Source organism: Physeter macrocephalus, unplaced genomic scaffold, assembly GCF_002837175.3.
Source record: "Physeter macrocephalus isolate SW-GA unplaced genomic scaffold, ASM283717v5 random_275, whole genome shotgun sequence".
Taxonomy (NCBI): domain Eukaryota; kingdom Metazoa; phylum Chordata; class Mammalia; order Artiodactyla; family Physeteridae; genus Physeter; species Physeter macrocephalus.
Window position 1 is genome coordinate 23105 of NW_021145577.1, and position 18422 is coordinate 41526.

Below are 18422 nucleotides of genomic sequence, written 5' to 3' on the forward strand. Positions count from 1 at the left end.
GTGGGTACGCGGGCCTCTCACTGTTGTGGCCTCTCCCGTTGCGGAGCACAGGCTCCGGACGCGCAGGCTCAGCGGCCATGGCTCACGGGCCCAGCCGCTGTGCGGCATGTGGGATCTTCCCAGACTGGGGCACGAACCCGTGTCCCCTGCATCGGCAGGCGGACTCTCAACCACTGCGCCACCAGGGAAGCCCAAAACTCTCCATTTTCAAAGGCTCATGTGATTGGGTCAGGCCCAGCTAGAGAATCTCCCTATGTTCAAGTCAACTATGCCGTATAGTATAGCCTAGTAAGAGGAATAAAACCCATCATCCCAGAGATTATGCAGGGCTTCGAAACCAGGGCAGGAAATCTTGGGGCTATCTTAGAATTCTGTCTGCCACAGAGAGAGGACAGTGATTCTTTAAGCAACTCACTAAACTGGAGATTGGTTCCAAGTAGCCCATAAAATCCTAATCATATGTTTGACATAAATGCTGCCAAGCCTGCCTGACAGCGAATGTTCACATCTGAGGGTACCTGTGTCCACTGCACATTCCTCTAGAGTCTGTGAAGCTCTTTCACACAGTGTATTTGCTCCTGATGACCACCCGGTGTGTGGGTCCCTTCAGGCCCGCTTGACAGATGTAGCCAGTGAGACCCAGTGGCACACAGGGGTGCGGGCCTCCTGAGTAGAAGTTGGGGTGCCCCAGATCCTGGCTCCCAGTCTAGGTCTCTGTGACTCCCAAGTAAGGTAGATGCAACTCAAACCACAAACCTGCTCTTCCCCAAAAGAGGAGCCATTGGGCAAAGTGACACCACCTACCTTTGAACAAAACCCTCTCGGTACTCACCATCCTTTAGGAAGCCAGGGGGACGTGCCAGTTGGACATGGTTTGTCTTCCCTGGTCAAGCCCAGGGGTCTGAGTCAACCCACTGGCCTCAGAGGAATGTCCTCCTTTGGGCCTCGGGCTGGGACGGGGGTCACAGTGTTGGTCACCAATAAGGGAAACAGAGTCCCCTTCCCTAGAATAGTTGTCACCAGCCAGTCTGGCTCAGTTTCAGCTTGTCAGGCACCTCCTGGGCCCACAGAAGCCACAGGCTCTTCCCTAGGCAGCCGGCTGTGTGACCAAAGGACAGACTATAGGCTCTGAGCGTTATTTAACCTCAGATCGTGTACCTCATGAGAGCATGTGCGTGTGTGTGTGTGTGTGTGTCAAGGGAGAGACCGGCTCTCTTCCACAGCAATATTGAGTAGTAGGTATGTTTGCATGTACCTAATTTAGTTTTTATTTATGTATACGTAGTAGATACATGGTATATACAAAAATAAGCACTATAATGTATGACTAGGTATAGAGGCACAATGTACTCTCCCACCGTATGCATAATAGTCTAGCATTCTGGGATGCCTCTGTGGTATGTGTATGTACAGCAATGTATAAAATGTAACACCGAGTGTGGCTTACGGTCTGCATCTCAGTGAGGAGAACTAGATGCGAACCAGACAGCCATGTGGGAGAGCATAGACCTGCCTCCTCAGGGACTGGAGCCTGACTCCGGCTCCAGCTTTGACGCTCCTTGACCGTTATTTGGGGGCAACTCACTTCCCCTCTCTGGGCCTCAGTTTCTTTATTTATAAAATGAGGCAGTTGGCCTTTCGTGATTCCTGAGTATCCCTCCAGCTCTGCGAATCTGTGCATCTATAAAGACAGCGCTGCACAGAGATGTGGATGGACCTAGAGACTGTTATACAGAGTGAAGTAAGTCAGACAGAGAAAAACACATATGTTATATGAACGCATGTATGTGGAATCTAGAAAAATGGTACAAATGAACCTATCTGCAAGGCAGAAATAGAGACACAGATGTAGAGAAGGAATGTATGGATACCAAGGGGAGAAGGGGGTGGTGGGAAGAACCAGGAGATTGGGATTGACACATATACACTATTGGTACTATGTATAAAATAGGTAACTAATGAGGACCTGCTGTATAGCACAGGGAACTCTACTCAATGCTCTGTGGTGACCTAAATGGGAAGGAACTCTAAAAAAGTGGGGATATATGTATACGTATAGCTGATTCACTTTGCTGTTTAGCAAGAAACTAACACAACACTGTAAAGCAAGTATATCAATAAAAATTTTTAAAAAAGACAGTGCTGCACAAAGAGGTGCTCGATAAATCTGTATTGATGAGAGGGGGAGGGGAAGGAGAAGATGGGAGAACAGGGGGAGGCGGAGTGGGGAGGGAGGGAGGCAGGCAGAGAGGGCCGGTGAAGGGAAGAAAGGGAGGTGCAAACAGACCAAATTGTCCTGCAGATGAGACTCTGGCTCCCCGTTTTGAAGCACCAGGGCGAGTGCCATCGCTAAAAACAAGCTACTGAAGGCTCGAATTTTCACACCCGTGGAGCGAGGAGAGACGAGGTGGTGTGAAAATGGATTCCTTCATGCTCTCAGTTGAAGTTCCTTTGCAAATACAGACAATTAAGCCTCTTGGGAAGTTGGGGAAACATTAAAACCTGATAATTCTGGTTTAAATTCATTATAATAAGAGATGCACAAAAATCCTCGTTTAGACCAAGTAGTATTGCAGACCGAAGAATTCTCTCTTATAGCTTGTTATATATCTTTAGAAGGGGGTGGGAGAGAAGCCTGGAGCTTTGATTTTTGGATCAGGTTTTTTCTTCAGGCACATGCTCCAGGTCTGCTGCCCGCCCTCTGCTCCTGCCATCCTCCTGCTGCGCTGTCGCCAGCCCGGCCCTGCCGCACCCTCCCACCTTCAGGGCACAGCTGGGCAGCCTCCTTCTCTGACGCCCTCAGGGGACCACTGCCTACCACTTTGCTACACAGCCTCTTTCATAGAGCAAAGCTGTTTCCCACCCTCGGCCTCCTGGCCTCCTCACCTCAACCCTGGGGGTTTGTAGGGAAGCTGTCATTGTCCCATTTTGCCATGAGGGTCACAGGGTCTTAAAGAACTTGTGTAACACAGCTTCTGAGTCTGTGACAAAAGCCAGTGTCCCTAAACTGGCACCCCCCTGACTAGCCACATCCAGGGTATCTGGAAGGTCATGTCAGTAGATTCCAGACTGAAAAGTGTCCCCTCAATTTAAGTGGGAGATAGTTGGTGACCCCAGAGAGGGACCCAGTTCCTGTGGGTGCTGGGGCCAAACGCCAGCCCGCCGAGGGCTCAGGGGTGAAGGTGAAGAGGGACCATGGGGATGATGAGTGCAGTTGCTCTTCCAACAAACCTCACCTTGAAGGTGGAAAAGAGGGGCAGGAGTTCAGGGGAGGGTGGAGGAGGGCGAGGGCACGTCCTCATCCTAAGTGGGGAGTGACTTGAGGCTTCACATATGCTGAGGAGAAAGAGCCAGTGGAGCTATTAGGCAGAATCTGATGCACAGATATCCTGAGGAGGGTTCGGGGCTAGGGACGTGGAGGGGAGGGAGACGGTAGTTACCACAGCCCTGGCACACCGCACAAAGCTTCATGTGTGTCCATAGATTTCATCCTCACGGCAACTCTGCAGGGTATGGACTGTCATCATCCCCATTGTATGGATGAGCAGACTGAGGCACAGAGAGGCTGAGTGACCTATCCAGGGTCCCTCAGCTAGCAGGTGTGGGAGCTGGGCTGAGCCAGGCAGATTAGGTCCGAGCAGGGATGCTGCACTTGAGACAGGATGAGGGTGGGCGTGCCGTGGGGCTGGCGGGAAGTGACGGAACAGCATCGCACATCATGCAGGCTGTGACATCAGAGCAGGACCGCCTGCAGAGGACCGGACGGGGTTGTGGGGGTGAGGAATGAGGTTGAAGGGGGCCGAAGCTCTGGGGTGGGTGGGGAGCTGGCAGGGACACCAGAAATGTTTCAAGGCCCCGCTGAGGTTGGAAGGTGGGAAACGGGGGGCTGCCCACTGCTGAGAGGGGGACACAGGAAGGAAGACAAGGGTGAGCTTGAGGAGGAGCCGAGGATGCGGGCAGAGGGGAATCTTATGAGATCCTCTCTGGTGGTCCTGGGCTTGGGAGGTGGTCCTGGGCTGAAGCAAAAAGGGAGAGGAAAGATGGGGGCCAGGGAGAGGGGGGACTGGAGACCTCGGCCCCCAAACTTCGTTGCAGGCACTCCCAGAGACCAATAAACCTGCCCTGCGAATCTGTGCCTTACAAGTCTCGTGCCCCTGCCCAGGTGGGCACCCCTCCCTGGAATGGTGGGATTCCCTTTCACAGCCTCTCTGCCCTCTGAGACTGGACCCCATTTATAGAGTCGGGTTTCTCCCCAGCTCTGACACCTTCAAATGCAGGTGTTGTGGGTATCAGGGAGAAGCCAGGCCTGTGACCTTGGGCAGCCCCCGGCCTAGCTCATCTTCCAAGTCCCACCTTCCTGCCCTCCCCCTCGTCGTGATGCTCTGCAAATCTGAGACATGTTCATTTACACAAAGGCTGGGGCCACTTCTTCTACCCTCTGATCTTTTGGGGTACTCTCTGATCTGGCCCCACCTAACCATCCAGCCCCATTGCTAATTACCCCCAGCACAGGCCTTCCACCCGAGGCTGCCCTTGGATGGGCATGCGCCCAGAGCACTGGGTTTGGAGTCCGAAGGCCTGGATTCCGATTCTGGCGGGAGAGAGAGCTCCGCCTCCAGGAAGTCTTCCCTGATTACAGGTCCTTTTTGCTGGCCTGGCCCCTCTTCTGATTCCTACAGCACTAACAGCCTTTGGTGCATGAGTTGGCACTCAGGTATCCTGCGCAGGTTCTTCGGATGTCTCCCAGCCAGTGAAATGTATGTGCCTGACTCACCTCTGTGTGTCATCCATCCACTCAGTTGCATCCATGCAACAAGTGTTCACTGGGCTAGGCCCTGGGCAGACAGGAGTAAGCAGCACAGGCATAGTCCCTGCCATCAGAGAAGGCAGGGTCTCCTGGGGAAACAAAAGTAACTGGACACCCCCAATCAGTCTGGCCAGCGCTATGGTAATAGCAGCCCGGGAGTACTGCAGGAACACCCTACACAGTATGGGGGGAGCGGGGAGGGAAGACTTCTTGTAAATGACATTTCAACTAGGACCTACTCTGGGAAAGAGGATGGAGCTAGCCCAGGGAGAGAAGGGAGGAGGCATGTTTCAGACAGAAGATCTATCTGCGCAAAGGCCCAGAGGGTGAGGGCGGTCGGGCAAGGTGAGAACAAGACCAGGTGGAGGAACCAGATGTCAGAGTGTGAGCCGGGAGCTGGGGAAGGGGCCAGAGCGATCAAGAGCAGCACAGCAGCCAGGTTAAGGCCTCGGGCACTGTGTCTGGGAGTCGGGACCTTCTCCTAAGTGTAGTCTGTGGGGAGCCCCACTTCTGGTTGGATCTCCAGGGGACCAGGAGGCCGTGGCTTACCTGCCATGTTCCTCTGTCCACAGCTACCGGACCCTGGCCACGGAGCACGAGGCATTGATGCAGAAGTACTTGCACCTGCTGCAGATCGTGGAGACTGAGAAGACGGTGGCCAAGCAGCTGCGGCAGCAGATCGAGGATGGGGAAATTGAGATTGAGCGGCTGAAGGCAGAGGTGACCGACCACCTGGGGAGCAGAGGAGGCTGGCCGGGGGCCTGGGCCTCAGACCTCAAACCCGGGCTCCCGCAGGGTCAGGGAGGCACATGATGGGCGAGAGGGACCCGCTCCAGCCATGGCTGTGCCAGCCACCAAACTTAAAATCAGTGACGCTGGCAGAGTGGGAAGGTCCTGGGGTCAGATGTGGGTTCGAAGCCCACCTCTGCCACTTCCCAACTGCAACCCGGAGCAAGTCCTCCAGCCTCTCTGCACCTCCATCCTTAAAACAGCCTGTTTCTCCCTAGCTGACAAGGTTGTGAGGATCAAGTGAGATCATTTATGGGCGAGTTCCTGGTTACTCTGCTGACAGCCACATGGGCAGAGGGGGTGAGGGCAGGGCCAGAGGGTGGCTGGTAGGTCCTTAGACTGTGGCTCGGGCTCGGCTCCAAGGCAGTCCCTTCCCTTCCTGTCACGGCTGTCCGGAGGCTGAGCCGTTGCTAGGTTAAGCCTTCTAGAACTTCACTACTCAAAGTGTGGTCCATGAAACAGCAGCCCATTAGAAATGCAGAACCTAGGGCCCCACCCAGATATCCCAAATCAGAATCTGCACTTTAACCACATCCCAGGAGATTCTCATTTATGGGTTGGCCAAAGAGTTCGTTCAGGTTTTTCCGTAACATCGGCGGAAAATCCCGCACAAACTCTTTGGCCAACCCAATACATTAAAGCTTGGGAAGCGCTGGCTTTCAGCCCTTAGACACCCCTTACCAGCTGTGCATGCCGCCACACAGTGATCTGATCGCCTCTCACCCCCTCACTTCACCAGCACGCTGAGAACCATCTGGCTACCTCACACAAGGTCTGTGACTCTGAGCTGAGGAGGGGAATATGAAAACACAGATCCCTGCAATCGGAGTTAGCTGCATAATTTGCAGGGCCCGATGCAAGGTGGAAATGCAAGGCCCCGGCCAGGGTGGGGGAAGTCAATCTCCCCTTCCCACACGCCACGGCCTCCACCCATCGTGGGCAGGCCATCCACGACTTCAACCGCCAACTCCCCTAACCTCTGTGCCATGATGCACTCAGTACCTAGATTCAGGTGCGCAAGGGACCCTTGCCAAGTCACCCACCTAATGCACCAGGCACTACCAGCCCAGGCAGGACAGTTGTCTCTTCGCCCTGCCCTGTGACACCACGGGTATTCACAAGACCCACCTTCTCTGTACCTACATCAGGCCCTGCAGAGGGCGGAGGCGGACAGTGAGATGTGTCTGCTGGGCTGACTTGACCCGTTGCCACCCAGACCGCCCTGGGTCTGGGTCCCAGGGTGCCGGGATATAAGGAATAGGCAGGGAGACAGGAACACGCATGAACTGAGGCTGCAAGCCCCTGGGGTGTGCCCCATGGTCCCATCAGAGGTCACTTACAAAACGCAAATTCAAAGAGACGATTGTTTTTTTTTTTTTTTTTTTTTTGCGGTACGCGGGCCTCTCACTGTTGTGGCTTCTCCCGTTGCGGAGGACAGGCTCCGGACGCGCAGGCTCAGCGGCCATGGCTCACGGGCCCAGCCGCTCGGCGGCAGGTGGGATCTTCCCGGACCGGGGCACGAACCCGTGTCCCCTGCATCGGCAGGCGGACTCTCAACCACTGCGCCACCAGGGAAGCCCCAAAGAGACAATTCTTAAGAATTTCAAGACAGCAACTGCTGAGCTTGCAGGCCCAAGCACCTGGCCTTCTGAACACAGGACCCCCGTCAACCACCCATGAAGCCAGCTCTGCCTCGGATGCTCAAAGATCTGAAGTCACCAGTTCCACCTTGTCACGCAGCTGTGAAGCTCTGAACTCACAGTAACGTCAACTTGGAACTCCAGATTCAGTAAAAACTTCAGATTCAGCGCCCTTCCCCCCAGCCCCACACTGGGCACCTTCAGATGTGCTTCCTTAATCCCTACAACCACCCTGATAGGATCGAACGAGGGGCCAGGCTCAGAGAGCTCAAGTCACCTGCCCAAGCTCACTCACCTGGGAGGTGTGAGAGCTGGGACTGGAACCCAGGTCTGCCCGTCTGCCTGCCAGGCTCTCCCCTCCGCTTGTAGCCTCTTCCCACATGGCTCCCAGGATGGGGGCTTGCCCCCTCTAAACCACCTGGTTCATTCTGGGATCTATCCTAGCCCAACACACATCCCTGAATCCAAGCTGAGCCCCTGTCGGGGAGCAGGGAAGAGGTCTGGTCCCAAGACCAGGTTATTAGCTTTGTGATCAGAGGTGTCCAGGAGTCATTCATTCATTCACTCACTCATGCACTAAATGCTCTACTCACCCGACCACTGCTTCGTCCTCTTCCCCAGGCTCCTCCCCTCCAATCACTCGGGGCTCCAGCTAGTGCTCCATAGCAGTGAGCTGTGCACCCCTTGGCCTTTGCACATTCTGCTCTCCTGTTTGGAATGCTCTTGTCACCCGCCTACTTCCCTGCCTGCTGAAATTCTCCCAAGCTCAAATGCCTCCTCCTGGGGACTCCTGGCCTAGCCAGACGTGTGCTCCCTGCCCCCTGCCCCCACCACTTGCCCGCAGTCAGCGTGGAACAGCAGAGCCAGTGCCACACGTGTCTGTCCCCCACCGGGCTGGCAGAAACTCCCTGAGGACAGGGTGAGTCCTTTGTCACCCCCTTTGCCTGGCATATAGTAAGTGTTCAGTAATGCTTTGATGAATGAATGGACACTGGCTCTGTGGTAGACATTAATGATACGGAAGCTTCTGCCCTTACGGTCTGATTGTGGTAGAGTGTGGTCGGTGCTATAAGAGGGCTTGCAGTGTGAACCCAAGCAGGAGGTGAGTCACTGTACAGCCACAGGTGTGGGTTCATGTTGCATACAACCTTAAAACCCTTTCAGGGGTCTGTAGGCCAGAGAACGGGTGGGTACAAAGGGCAGAACCCCGTTTGGTGCTGGGGAGCAGAAAGGTCAGTTGTGAGTGATTACATATGTGTGTGTGTGTGTGCGCGTGTGTGTGTGTGTCAGAGTGGCAGCAGAGCCCCATTTGGTGGGAATTTGGAGCAATGGTTCCAACTGAGTGCATTACCTTCCAGGGCAAAAGATTTTCTTAAAAAGATTTTGAAAGAAAGGCCAGCTTAGTAAAGCTTTCTGGCTGTACCCCCCCACCAACACACACACACACACACACACACACACACACCCTGCGGGGCAGAGGGCACCTGTTTGCTCTGGATGAGCTCCAGGAAGGTGGAAACAGAGCCCATGGAGAAGCCGAGTGAGTGATGAGTGACCGCAGTGACAAAGACAGACGGTCTTAGAATGTCTGAGCTGGGAGGGGTCTGAAGACGCTGAGGTCCATAGAAGAAGAAGGAGGGACTTCCCCAGTGGTCCAGTGGGTAAGACTCTGAGCTCCCAGTGCAGGGGGCCCAAGTTCGACCCCTGGTTGGGGAGCTGGATCCTGCACGCGTGCCACAACTAAGAAGTCCGCATGCCGCAACTAAAAGATCCCGCGTGCCACAACTAAGACTCAGCACACAAAATAAATAAATAAATAAATAGTTTTTTAAAAAAGAAGAAGAAGGGCTTCCCTGGTGGCACAGTGGTTGAGAGTCCGCCTGCCAATGCAGGGGACACGGGTTCGTGCCCCGGTCTGGGAGGATCCCACATGCTGCGGAGCAGCTGGGCCCGTGAGCCGTGGCCGCTGAGCCTGTGTGTCCGGAGGCTGTGCGAGAGGCCACAGCCGTGAGAGGCCTGTGTACCACAAAAAAAAAAAAAAAAAAAAAAGAAGAAGAAGGGACTTACCCAAGGTCACTCCAAGGTCACTTCAAGCACTGGAGTCCAGACTCAAACTTGTATCTCCAGGCTCCAGATCCTTGGCCTGTGCCTGCCCCACAACTTACTCCTTCCCTGCTGAGGAGACGGGCCTGATAAAAGGTGAATGTTAGGAAATGACTGTCACCTGGATGGCCCCAAGCACTCATGGTCCACCTTGTCCTCTGATAGCCAAATAAAATCCTCAAGCCCCCATCCCACTTATTCCTGAGGATTCCCCAGGGGCCTTACCTTTTCCTGCCCACCTCTTGCTTTCAAATTCTACTCTCCTGATGTATTGCCTCACTTCCCAAGGCAGCTATATTTACTTTACTGCTCTTTGCTCCTTGGGCGGTCACTACATGTATCTGTCAGAATGAGCTAGGCTATGCGGCAGTAACAAACAACCCCAGGGTCTTAGTGGCTGGAAACAACAAAGGTTGCTTTCTCACTCACGCTTTGTGTCCATGGTGAGTTCTGCTCCACAACATCCTCACTCAGAGTCAGGGACACAGGCTGACGGGGCTCTCACTGTCAGGAAATTCGCCAGTCACATGGCAGGGGAAAGGAACCAAACAGATGATGTGACACCTCTGCTCACGTTTCATTGGGCAAAGCAAGTCACGTGACCAGGCCCGACTTGAGGGGACTGGGAGATACCAGCCTGCTGGGTCTGAGGAGGAGAAGCAGCATATCCACGAAAGCCCTGGGGCCTACCCAACCGTGGCTCCTCCTTCAGTTCCCAAGTCCCTTGACACAGGCTGTTGTGTGTAACAGATTTTCCAAAAGGTTTAGATGTAATAGAGAGGGGGGTCCATCACTGAAACAGAAAACAGCTTAAAAATGACTAGAAGCCGCCCCTGCCGTCATGTCACCTAGCCTTTTCCTGCTACAAGGATCTCCCACCAACTTCTCCTCGCACTCCCACGTGCCATTTCGTTGGTGGTGGTGTCCTTCATAATCTCTTTATCTACCAAGACCCTCACCTTGCATCCAGTGATGTGTGGAGCAGGCTCCTATCACCTTTGCAAGAACCAACTGTTACGTTTTCAAGAATTTTGCAAGCTAGTTATTCAACCTTTGGTAGCTTCAAATGGGCTGAGGTAGGAATGCCCACACCATGGAAACTGGCAGGTGCTACCAGTCAGAGGTTTTCTTTCAGAGAGCTGGTCCTTAAGCATTTACCGATATACCATTGTCTACATCTTTTTTCCTAATGTGCAGGACCTGGTGCAAAATGAAAATGCAGGGCCCTTAAAAATCTCAAAGCAGCAGCAGCAGAGCCTTAAAGCAAGCGTTGGTCCCTTCTAAGCCTGGAGCTCTGCACGGGTCACACATCCAGGAATCCAGCCCTGTTTCTACTCCCAACCCTGTAACCCCTACCCCTAACCCTGGAAGTAACAGGAGATCGCATCCAAACCAAAGTCTGCAGAAAGCTTTACCAGGCGTAACTATCCACCTCTGTCTTAGTCTCTTTTCTCCCATCTAAACAACCCTATTAGGCTTCATCTTTCATAACCCAAAGTCTCTAAGGACCATCTAAAACAAAGGGAATGTCTACCTCTGAGAAGAATCACCCCCTCACCTCTAGAATGCTCAGTTTGGACCATTTCATTGTTTTTTTTTTTTTGGTTGGTTGGGGGGTTTTTCTGGCCGCTTTGTGCGGCTTGCAGGATCTTAGTTCCCCGACCAGGGACGGAACCAGCGACCCCTGCAGTGGAAGCGCGGAGTCCTAACCACTGGACCGCCAGGGAATTCCCCCATTTCATTGTTTTAGTAGCTATTTTCCTCCCATTTATGATGGGAGGTAAATTTGGAGAGTGAAGACAGGCCCTAAAGGTCAAAATAGGAGTTTCGAGGTATTCGTAATATTTTATTGGCTTGGAAGCACTCAGGATTCTGGGAGGCTGACACTGGAAGAAACGGAAAAGATCTTTACTTCAGGGTTTAAATAAAAATTTAGGGCTTCCCTGGTGGCGCAGTGGTTAAGAATCCGCCTGCCGATGCAGGGGACACGGGTTCGAGCCCTGGTCTGGGAAGATCCCACATGTCGTGGAGCAGCTAAGCCTGTGTGCCACAACTACTGAGCCTGCACTCTGCAATGAGAGAAGCCACCGCGATGAGAAGCCCACGCCCTGCAACAAAGAGTAGCCCCTGCTAGCCACAACTAGAGAAAGCCCGAATTCCCCCATTTCATTGTTTTAGTAGCTATTTTCCTCCCATTTATGATGGGAGGTAAATTTGGAGAGTGAAGACAGGCCCTAAAGGTCAAAATAGGAGTTTCGAGGTATTCGTAATATTTTATTGGCTTGGAAGCACTCAGGATTCTGGGAGGCTGACACTGGAAGAAACGGAAAAGATCTTTACTTCAGGGTTTAAATAAAAATTTAGGGCTTCCCTGGTGGCGCAGTGGTTAAGAATCCGCCTGCCGATGCAGGGGACACGGGTTCGAGCCCTGGTCTGGGAAGATCCCACATGTCGTGGAGCAGCTAAGCCTGTGTGCCACAACTACTGAGCCTGCACTCTGCAATGAGAGAAGCCACCGCGATGAGAAGCCCACGCCCTGCAACAAAGAGTAGCCCCTGCTAGCCACAACTAGAGAAAGCCCACGTGCAGCAACAAAGACCCAACAGAGCCAAAAAGAAATAAAATAAATAAATAAATAATTAAAAGAACTAAAAACATTACGAAAAAAAAATTTAGCCATGGGATCGGTTTTGCAAACAAACTTCAACATGGTACCCCACTTCACAAACTAGGTCAATGAGAGGACTACTCTGGGAGAAGTAAGAGAGGATGGCCGTGACCCCTCCCATGCAGCCCCTCCCCAGGCCCCCTCTCCAGGGCCCACCTTGCATGCCTTGAGTCCTGCTTCCCGTGTCCCCCTTGCCATCCTGCCCCCGCCACCCTGGCACACAACACCCTGTCATACCTGTGCCTTTGTTCACACACCCCCCTCTCAAACTCCCTCCATCCTGTAGCCCACCTGTTGGGCTCCTCTTTGTCCTTCAAAACTCCTTCCAGGTAGCCCTTGCTGCTTTCATGGTGAGACCTTCCCATTGCAGTAGGTACATACCTCGCTTCTGGCCTCTCCTTGTCCGATTATAAATTGCCTCTCTGGGGGTCTGACCCCCTTCTCAGGCTGGAAGCTCCTCCCTGGAAGGGATCTGACTCATCCACCTTACCCAGGGGCGAGCTGTGTCTCACCAGTACCCAACCCAAAGACTGCATCAGGATCCTCTGGCGGTGTTGGCACAAAGGCAGACAGAGATGGGCACCCACTGGGCTTGGAGGAGGCCAGAAGAGATCAAGAAGGAGGGAGAAAGAACTGAGCTGCATGGCAAGAACTACAGAGATCTGCAGGAAAAGCCAGAGCTACAGAGATCTTTGGTAAAACCTTGGAGGCTAACAAAAAGGAAAGAACCTGGATTAATTCCACTGTCAATGACTGCACTGACGAAATGCATTCTGGATGAAAGACACTGTCTCCAGAGAGGGGAGTAGGATGGGGCAGAAGCCCATGCGCTTTGCCTCAAAGGGGTGTGACAAGCAGGGTTTTCCTCTGATGGGTCAAGGAGGCCAGACCATGGGTGGCCAGTGGGCGGGGGCCAGCGGAGACACCAGGCTTTGAGCCAGGTCAGCCAGCCGGAGCTGAACTCTGGCTGGCAAGTTGGGTGTGAGCCAAAGTCTCCACTCTGCATGGCCTTCATTGACAAGGATCAGCTGAGCAGACCCTGAACGTCCAGCAAGCAAACCAGGGTCCAAGGCAAATCCATCTCCAGAAGAGACCTGCCAGGGTAAGTGAAAGGCTGCCTCCATGAGCTCACCTGACACTGGCTCCTGGCAGGGATGGGCTGTAGCCCAAGACTTCTGCAGGGTCCCCAGGCTCACAACCCTCTAGAGCTTTGCCCATCAGGCCTGATCCTTAAACAAAGACTCCAAGGCTGCTGGCACTGCCTGTGCATGTAGCATAGTACCTGACCTAATTGCATCTATTTTTTGCCCTGGTCCCTGCTGAGTAGATGTCCTGGAATGCCTCTCTCTGAGACAAGCGCCAGTTTTAAATACAGACCACACACACACACACACACACACACACACGCACGCACACACACACACACACACACACACTGCCATCCAAAAGAAAAAAAAGGGTTTCCGTGTGCAAATCTCAAAACTGGCAAAGAAAGCAGACTGGCAAGGAGGTGACAACATCAGACCAAAGGTGGGCATTGACTGGGCAACGCTGCATCTCTGAGCGCTCCAGTAGCCTGCCTCTGTGTGTGTGTGTGTGTGTGTTCGTTCCTTAGGCCTTTAGAATACAGATCAAAGAATCAGCCTTTATTTTAATGTGCAGATGTTCCCAGAGAATGGAAAGGAAAGGTGGCGGGGAGAGAAAAAAGAAAAGCCCGTGTCGGTGCTGAATATTTCTCAGATATTTTCAGCCGCTCTCCAAGCACAGGCCAGGGTAATTTTAGCAACCCGCAAGTGGAGAGCGGGGAACTGTTCCATTTTGCTTTCAAAGTGCTCAATTCGGTCGGTTGTGAGAGCCCATTCATTCTGCAGTTCAGCAAGTGGCCTTGAGGGGACAAACCCACGTGCTCTGAAGAGGAGCGAGGGGCTCTGGCTTTGTGGCAGTGTTTGTGGATTCCCCTGAGCTGCTATCTTTAGACGTGTGGGGCTTGAATGACTGCAGTGTTTTCCTGTGGTTGAGGTTTTTGTTGCTGCTGTTGCTGTGATCCTTTTGAAAAGAATTTTTTTAATGAAACCTCTTTTATTATTTTTTAGTTATTTATTTTTTTGCCGAGCTATGCTGCACATGGGATCTTAGTTCCCTGACCAGGGATGGAACTCATGCCCCCTGAAGTGGAAGCGTGGAGTTCTAACCACTGGACTGCCAGTGAGGTCCCTGCTCTGATCCTTCTTTAATTTACTTACTTATGTAGCCAACAAATATATGTTGAGTGCCAGCCGAATGCTAAGCACCAGGAGCCCAGGAATGAATGAAACGGGGTGGTCCTTCGCCCACAGAGCTCACAGCCGCGATGGAATAAATAGTCATTGCCTGCATTTTCCCGGGAAAGTCCGCAGGCCGTGGGAGCCTTGGTGGAGGACCCCCAGCAGAGACTTGCGGACTCGGAGGTGGCAGGAAGGAACCCACCCAGGGGGCTACACCACAGGCCCGTCCACCTGAGCGGTGCCAGAGGCTCCGGCCACAGTATGGCTAAAGGCGCCCCTTCTCCTGGTCACCACCCCGTTGGTTTTGTTCTTGCAGCTGGGCCGACCTCTCTGATCCCGAAATCTGGCAAATGGAGATTCTTAGATCAGCTCAGGCGTTCGTTTCAAGGGCTGTTCCATTTTTCTAGGCCAGCAGTTTCCAGGTTGTGCTCCAAAGAGGGCTCCAAGTCAGAGAAGTGCTTCAGGGTGGTCCCAGGACAGGACAGCCAAGCCAGCAGTGCTTTCATCTGAAGTCCTGCTGGGGTTCCAGGACGGTTTTTGTTTGAAAAAATAAAAAGGGACTACCCAGGTGCCCATCGACGGATGAATGGATGACAGCATGGGGTCTGTACATACAATGGATATTACTCAGCCTTAAAAAGGAAGGAAAGGGCTTCCCTGGTGGCGCAGTGGTTGAGAGTCCGCCTGCCGATGCAGGGGACGCAGGTTCGTGCCCCGGTCCGGGAAGATCCCACATAACGTGGAGCGGCTGGGCCCGTGAGCCATGGCCACTGAGCCTGCGCGTCCGGAGCCTGTGCTCCGCAACGGGAGAGGCCACACATGCTGTCACATGGGTGAACCTTGAGGATGTTTTGCTGGTGAAATAAACCAGCCACAGAAAGACAAATACTGTCTGATTCCACCTAGGGGAGTCAAATTCAGAGACAGAAAGTAGAAGGGTGGGTGCCAGGAGCTAAGGGAGGAGGGATGGGGAGTTAGTGTGTTTTGTTTTGTTTTGGCTGCACTGTGTGGCATGCGGGATCTTAGTTCCCTGACCAGGGATCAAACCCACACCCCCTGCAGTGGAAACGCAGAGCCTTAACCGCTGGACCGCCAGGGAGGTCATTAAACTCATTATTTTAAACTCATTATTGTTTAATGAGTACAGAGCTCGGGAAGTTGAGAAAGTTCCCGAGTTGAGATGGATGGTGGTGATGGTTGCACAACAATGTCAATGTACTTGATGCCACTGAACTGTGCACTTAAAATGGTAAATTTTATGTTATATATATTTTACCACAATAAAAATTCGAAAGTAAAGGGACTGATGGTTTAGGGAATAAGGAAGAGAATCACAGATTTGGACCAAAGCTCCCAGATTACAAATGGGTTGCCTGCAGCCCAGAGAGTGCCTCGCCCAGGGTCACTCGGGGTCAGAGCCCAGCTGCCCTGGACCCCGGTGGACGGCGTCCCGGTCCAGTGCTCACGCACCGACGTCTGGCTCGAAACCTCACACAGAGCAAAGGACACGAGCTGCAGCGCCACCGGTCCTTGGGGAGCACGTGGCAAGGCGCTCACTCACCACACCGCGCCTGGTGGCAACCGGAGGGGTGGGGCTTCCGCCAGCTGGCGCCGCTCACCCCCCGCAGCTGACCTGTGTTTCCGTTGCAGATCGCATCCCTGCTCAAGGACAATGAACGCATCCAGTCCACCCAGACTGTCACCCCCAGCGACGAAGACAGTGACATCAAGAAAATCAAGAAGGTCTGTACCATCTCTCGGGGCCGGCAGAGCTGCCCTGGTCCTCTTTAGAGAGCCCCCTGGCACAGCCCAGGGTCTGCAGCGTCCACCTACTGTCCAAAGGCAGAATCAACAGCCCCTCACCCCTGACGGCCAGCCCCTCGTCGAGCCACGTCTTCTGGTTGTCTCTGTGAGGTCGGGTGGTTCAGCCCATTTGATAGATAGGAGAACTGAGGCTCCAAGAGAGGAAAGAGTGGATAGAACCAGGGCAGGAACCCAGGCTGTGAGACTCACAGCCGAGAGCTTTCCTCACAACCCTGGGCAGCCTCAATGAGACCCCAGGCCACATGTCCACTGTCACAGCCCGGCATGCCCGCCCTTCCCCCAGCTACTGTCCTGCAAACACCTCCCCCTTTCATCCCCGGCAGAGGTCAGCATGGGAGCCGGCCTCTGTGACACCCCTTAGCTGGCCCCACTGGTTTTACACTATTAGAGGCTAGGAGAGACATCTCAGAAGGTATCAGAAAGCTGCCCGGTGGCAGGGATACTGACCAGCACCGTGGGCCACCCCATGGAGGGGGGTGTGAAGGGGAAGAGTATGGTCTGTGTTTGCAGCTTGCCAGACTTGAAGCAGGGGAGCCTGACTCACCGTAAGAAAAACACACGAAACCAAAAAATCCTCCTTGTTGAGAGCGTAAAAGGACACCAGCGCCATCCAGACCAGAAAACTGCAAACTGGCATCCCACAGGCCAAGTTCAGCCTACCAGCATGTTTGGGGTTCTTAGCCCACACGGTGTTTCTTTTTTCCCTTTTTAATTTGTTGCCAGTGCTTTAAAAGCTAAACATTTCACATAAAAATATGTATTTCTGGTTTCTCAAAAATAGGAAGAGCTAACATTCATTACGCACTTTCCATGTGCCAGACACTATTCTAGGAGATTTATGCAGATTAATCTGTTCCTGACTAAAAGCCCTCTGAGGTTTTATTATTATCTGCGTTTCACATGTGGGGTTGCTGAGGCACAGAAAGGCAAAGTGACTTCCCCAGGTCACACAGCTAAGTATTTGCAGAGTGACATTTAAACCTTGGCCACCAAGCTCCAGAGCCCACATCCTTGGTCGCTGGGACACACGATCTCTTGGAAAAGCAGAAGGTCTCGCAGCCCCGGGCCCACCTCCTGCACACGGTGACTGCTGGCCCCAGGCCAGGTGCTGTCCCATTAGTGTCCACCCAGCCGGCTTCAGGATCTATAGGACCTGCCGGGCCCCCATGGACATTGGGATTTGCCACCAGTGCCACCTGGGGTCTGAACCAAGCCCCGCCCAGGCAGGGATGCTCTGGCCTTCCTTCTCTGCCATGGCCCCACTGGGCTTCCCGGCCCGTTTTGCAAAGCCGTTCTGGTTGGAACATTTTTTTAAGTGCCACCTGAAATGCACCTCCTTCCTTTTGTTTTCACCCTCCTGGGGCCTCAGAGCAAGGCCCTCCTTTATCCAGAAAAGCTTCCTCTCTTCAAGGAGATCTGTCGTGCTGAGGCCAGGCCTCTCCTCCCCAGGGCAGACGTCCCTGGCCAAAGGTCTGCACCCGGACGGTTGCACCTGCTGTGCATGGCCACTGCCCTTTGCAGCTGGTAATATTCTGATGAGTGCCTTGGCAGGCGGCCCCTGGATCTCCAGGTGCCCCCACCCCAGCGCCGCCCAGCATCCTTGCTCCTGGGGCCCTGGGGCCCTCCCTGTGCAGCCCCTGAGCTTGCACACAGCTCAGCAGCAGGAATGGTAAGGAGCTACGTGGTGCCTTGATTGGAAGCGTGCATGTCTTAAAACAGTCCTCTGTGTCTGTGAATCGAGGCCCTTCCCAAGTTCTTGCCAGAACGAGGCCAGGCCAAGCAGCCCGACTCCAAGTCGGGCAAGTCAAGTGTCCGTGTTCATTTCCCCGCGGAGGCAGAGGAGAGGCTCCAGGCGGGCACTTATGAGTCCCAAGCGTGAGATTAACTAATTGGCCGCACTGAATTTGATAATGGCCCTCTATCCAGACGAGCTTTCAGTGAAACTTCTGGGCTTGCAGGCCAGTCATTAAGCAAGAAGAGGTGTGAGCCATGCCCAGCACAGCCTGGCAACCCTCTATGCTCAAGCCCCCTCCCGTGATGGGGACTCGGGGCCACACTTTTCCTCCTTCAGAGGATGCTGCCAGAGCAACCTGGGGGATCTGGTTTAAACGCAGAGGGCCGGGGCAGGGCCTGGGGATTTGCATTTCTCACAAGTTCTCCGAGATGCTAATGCTCCCGTGCGGGGGCCTCACTGTGAGTCCAGCCGCCATCTCATTAGCCCCATGGCACAGGTGGGAAACGGGCTTAGAGGAACCAGAGGGCTTGCCCTGCACCATGCAGGCAGAAGCACCAGGCCTGATCTTTTGCCTCAGCTCTTTTCCCTACGT

The 18422-nt window shown here is 53.6% G+C and overlaps 1 protein-coding gene across 1 annotated transcript in view; it reads left to right on the plus strand.

Annotated features, from left to right (window-relative positions):
* Positions 1-18422, plus strand: part of LOC102974530 (ras-specific guanine nucleotide-releasing factor 1) — a gene marked incomplete at its 3' end in the record, with an annotated part of 74209 nt that overhangs the window by 22333 nt on the left and 33454 nt on the right. Inside the window, exons 3-4 of the mRNA XM_028484994.1 lie at positions 5380-5527; positions 15922-16014. Coding sequence (XP_028340795.1) covers positions 5380-5527; positions 15922-16014 — 241 coding nt within the window. The remainder of the gene's footprint in view (positions 1-5379; positions 5528-15921; positions 16015-18422) is intronic.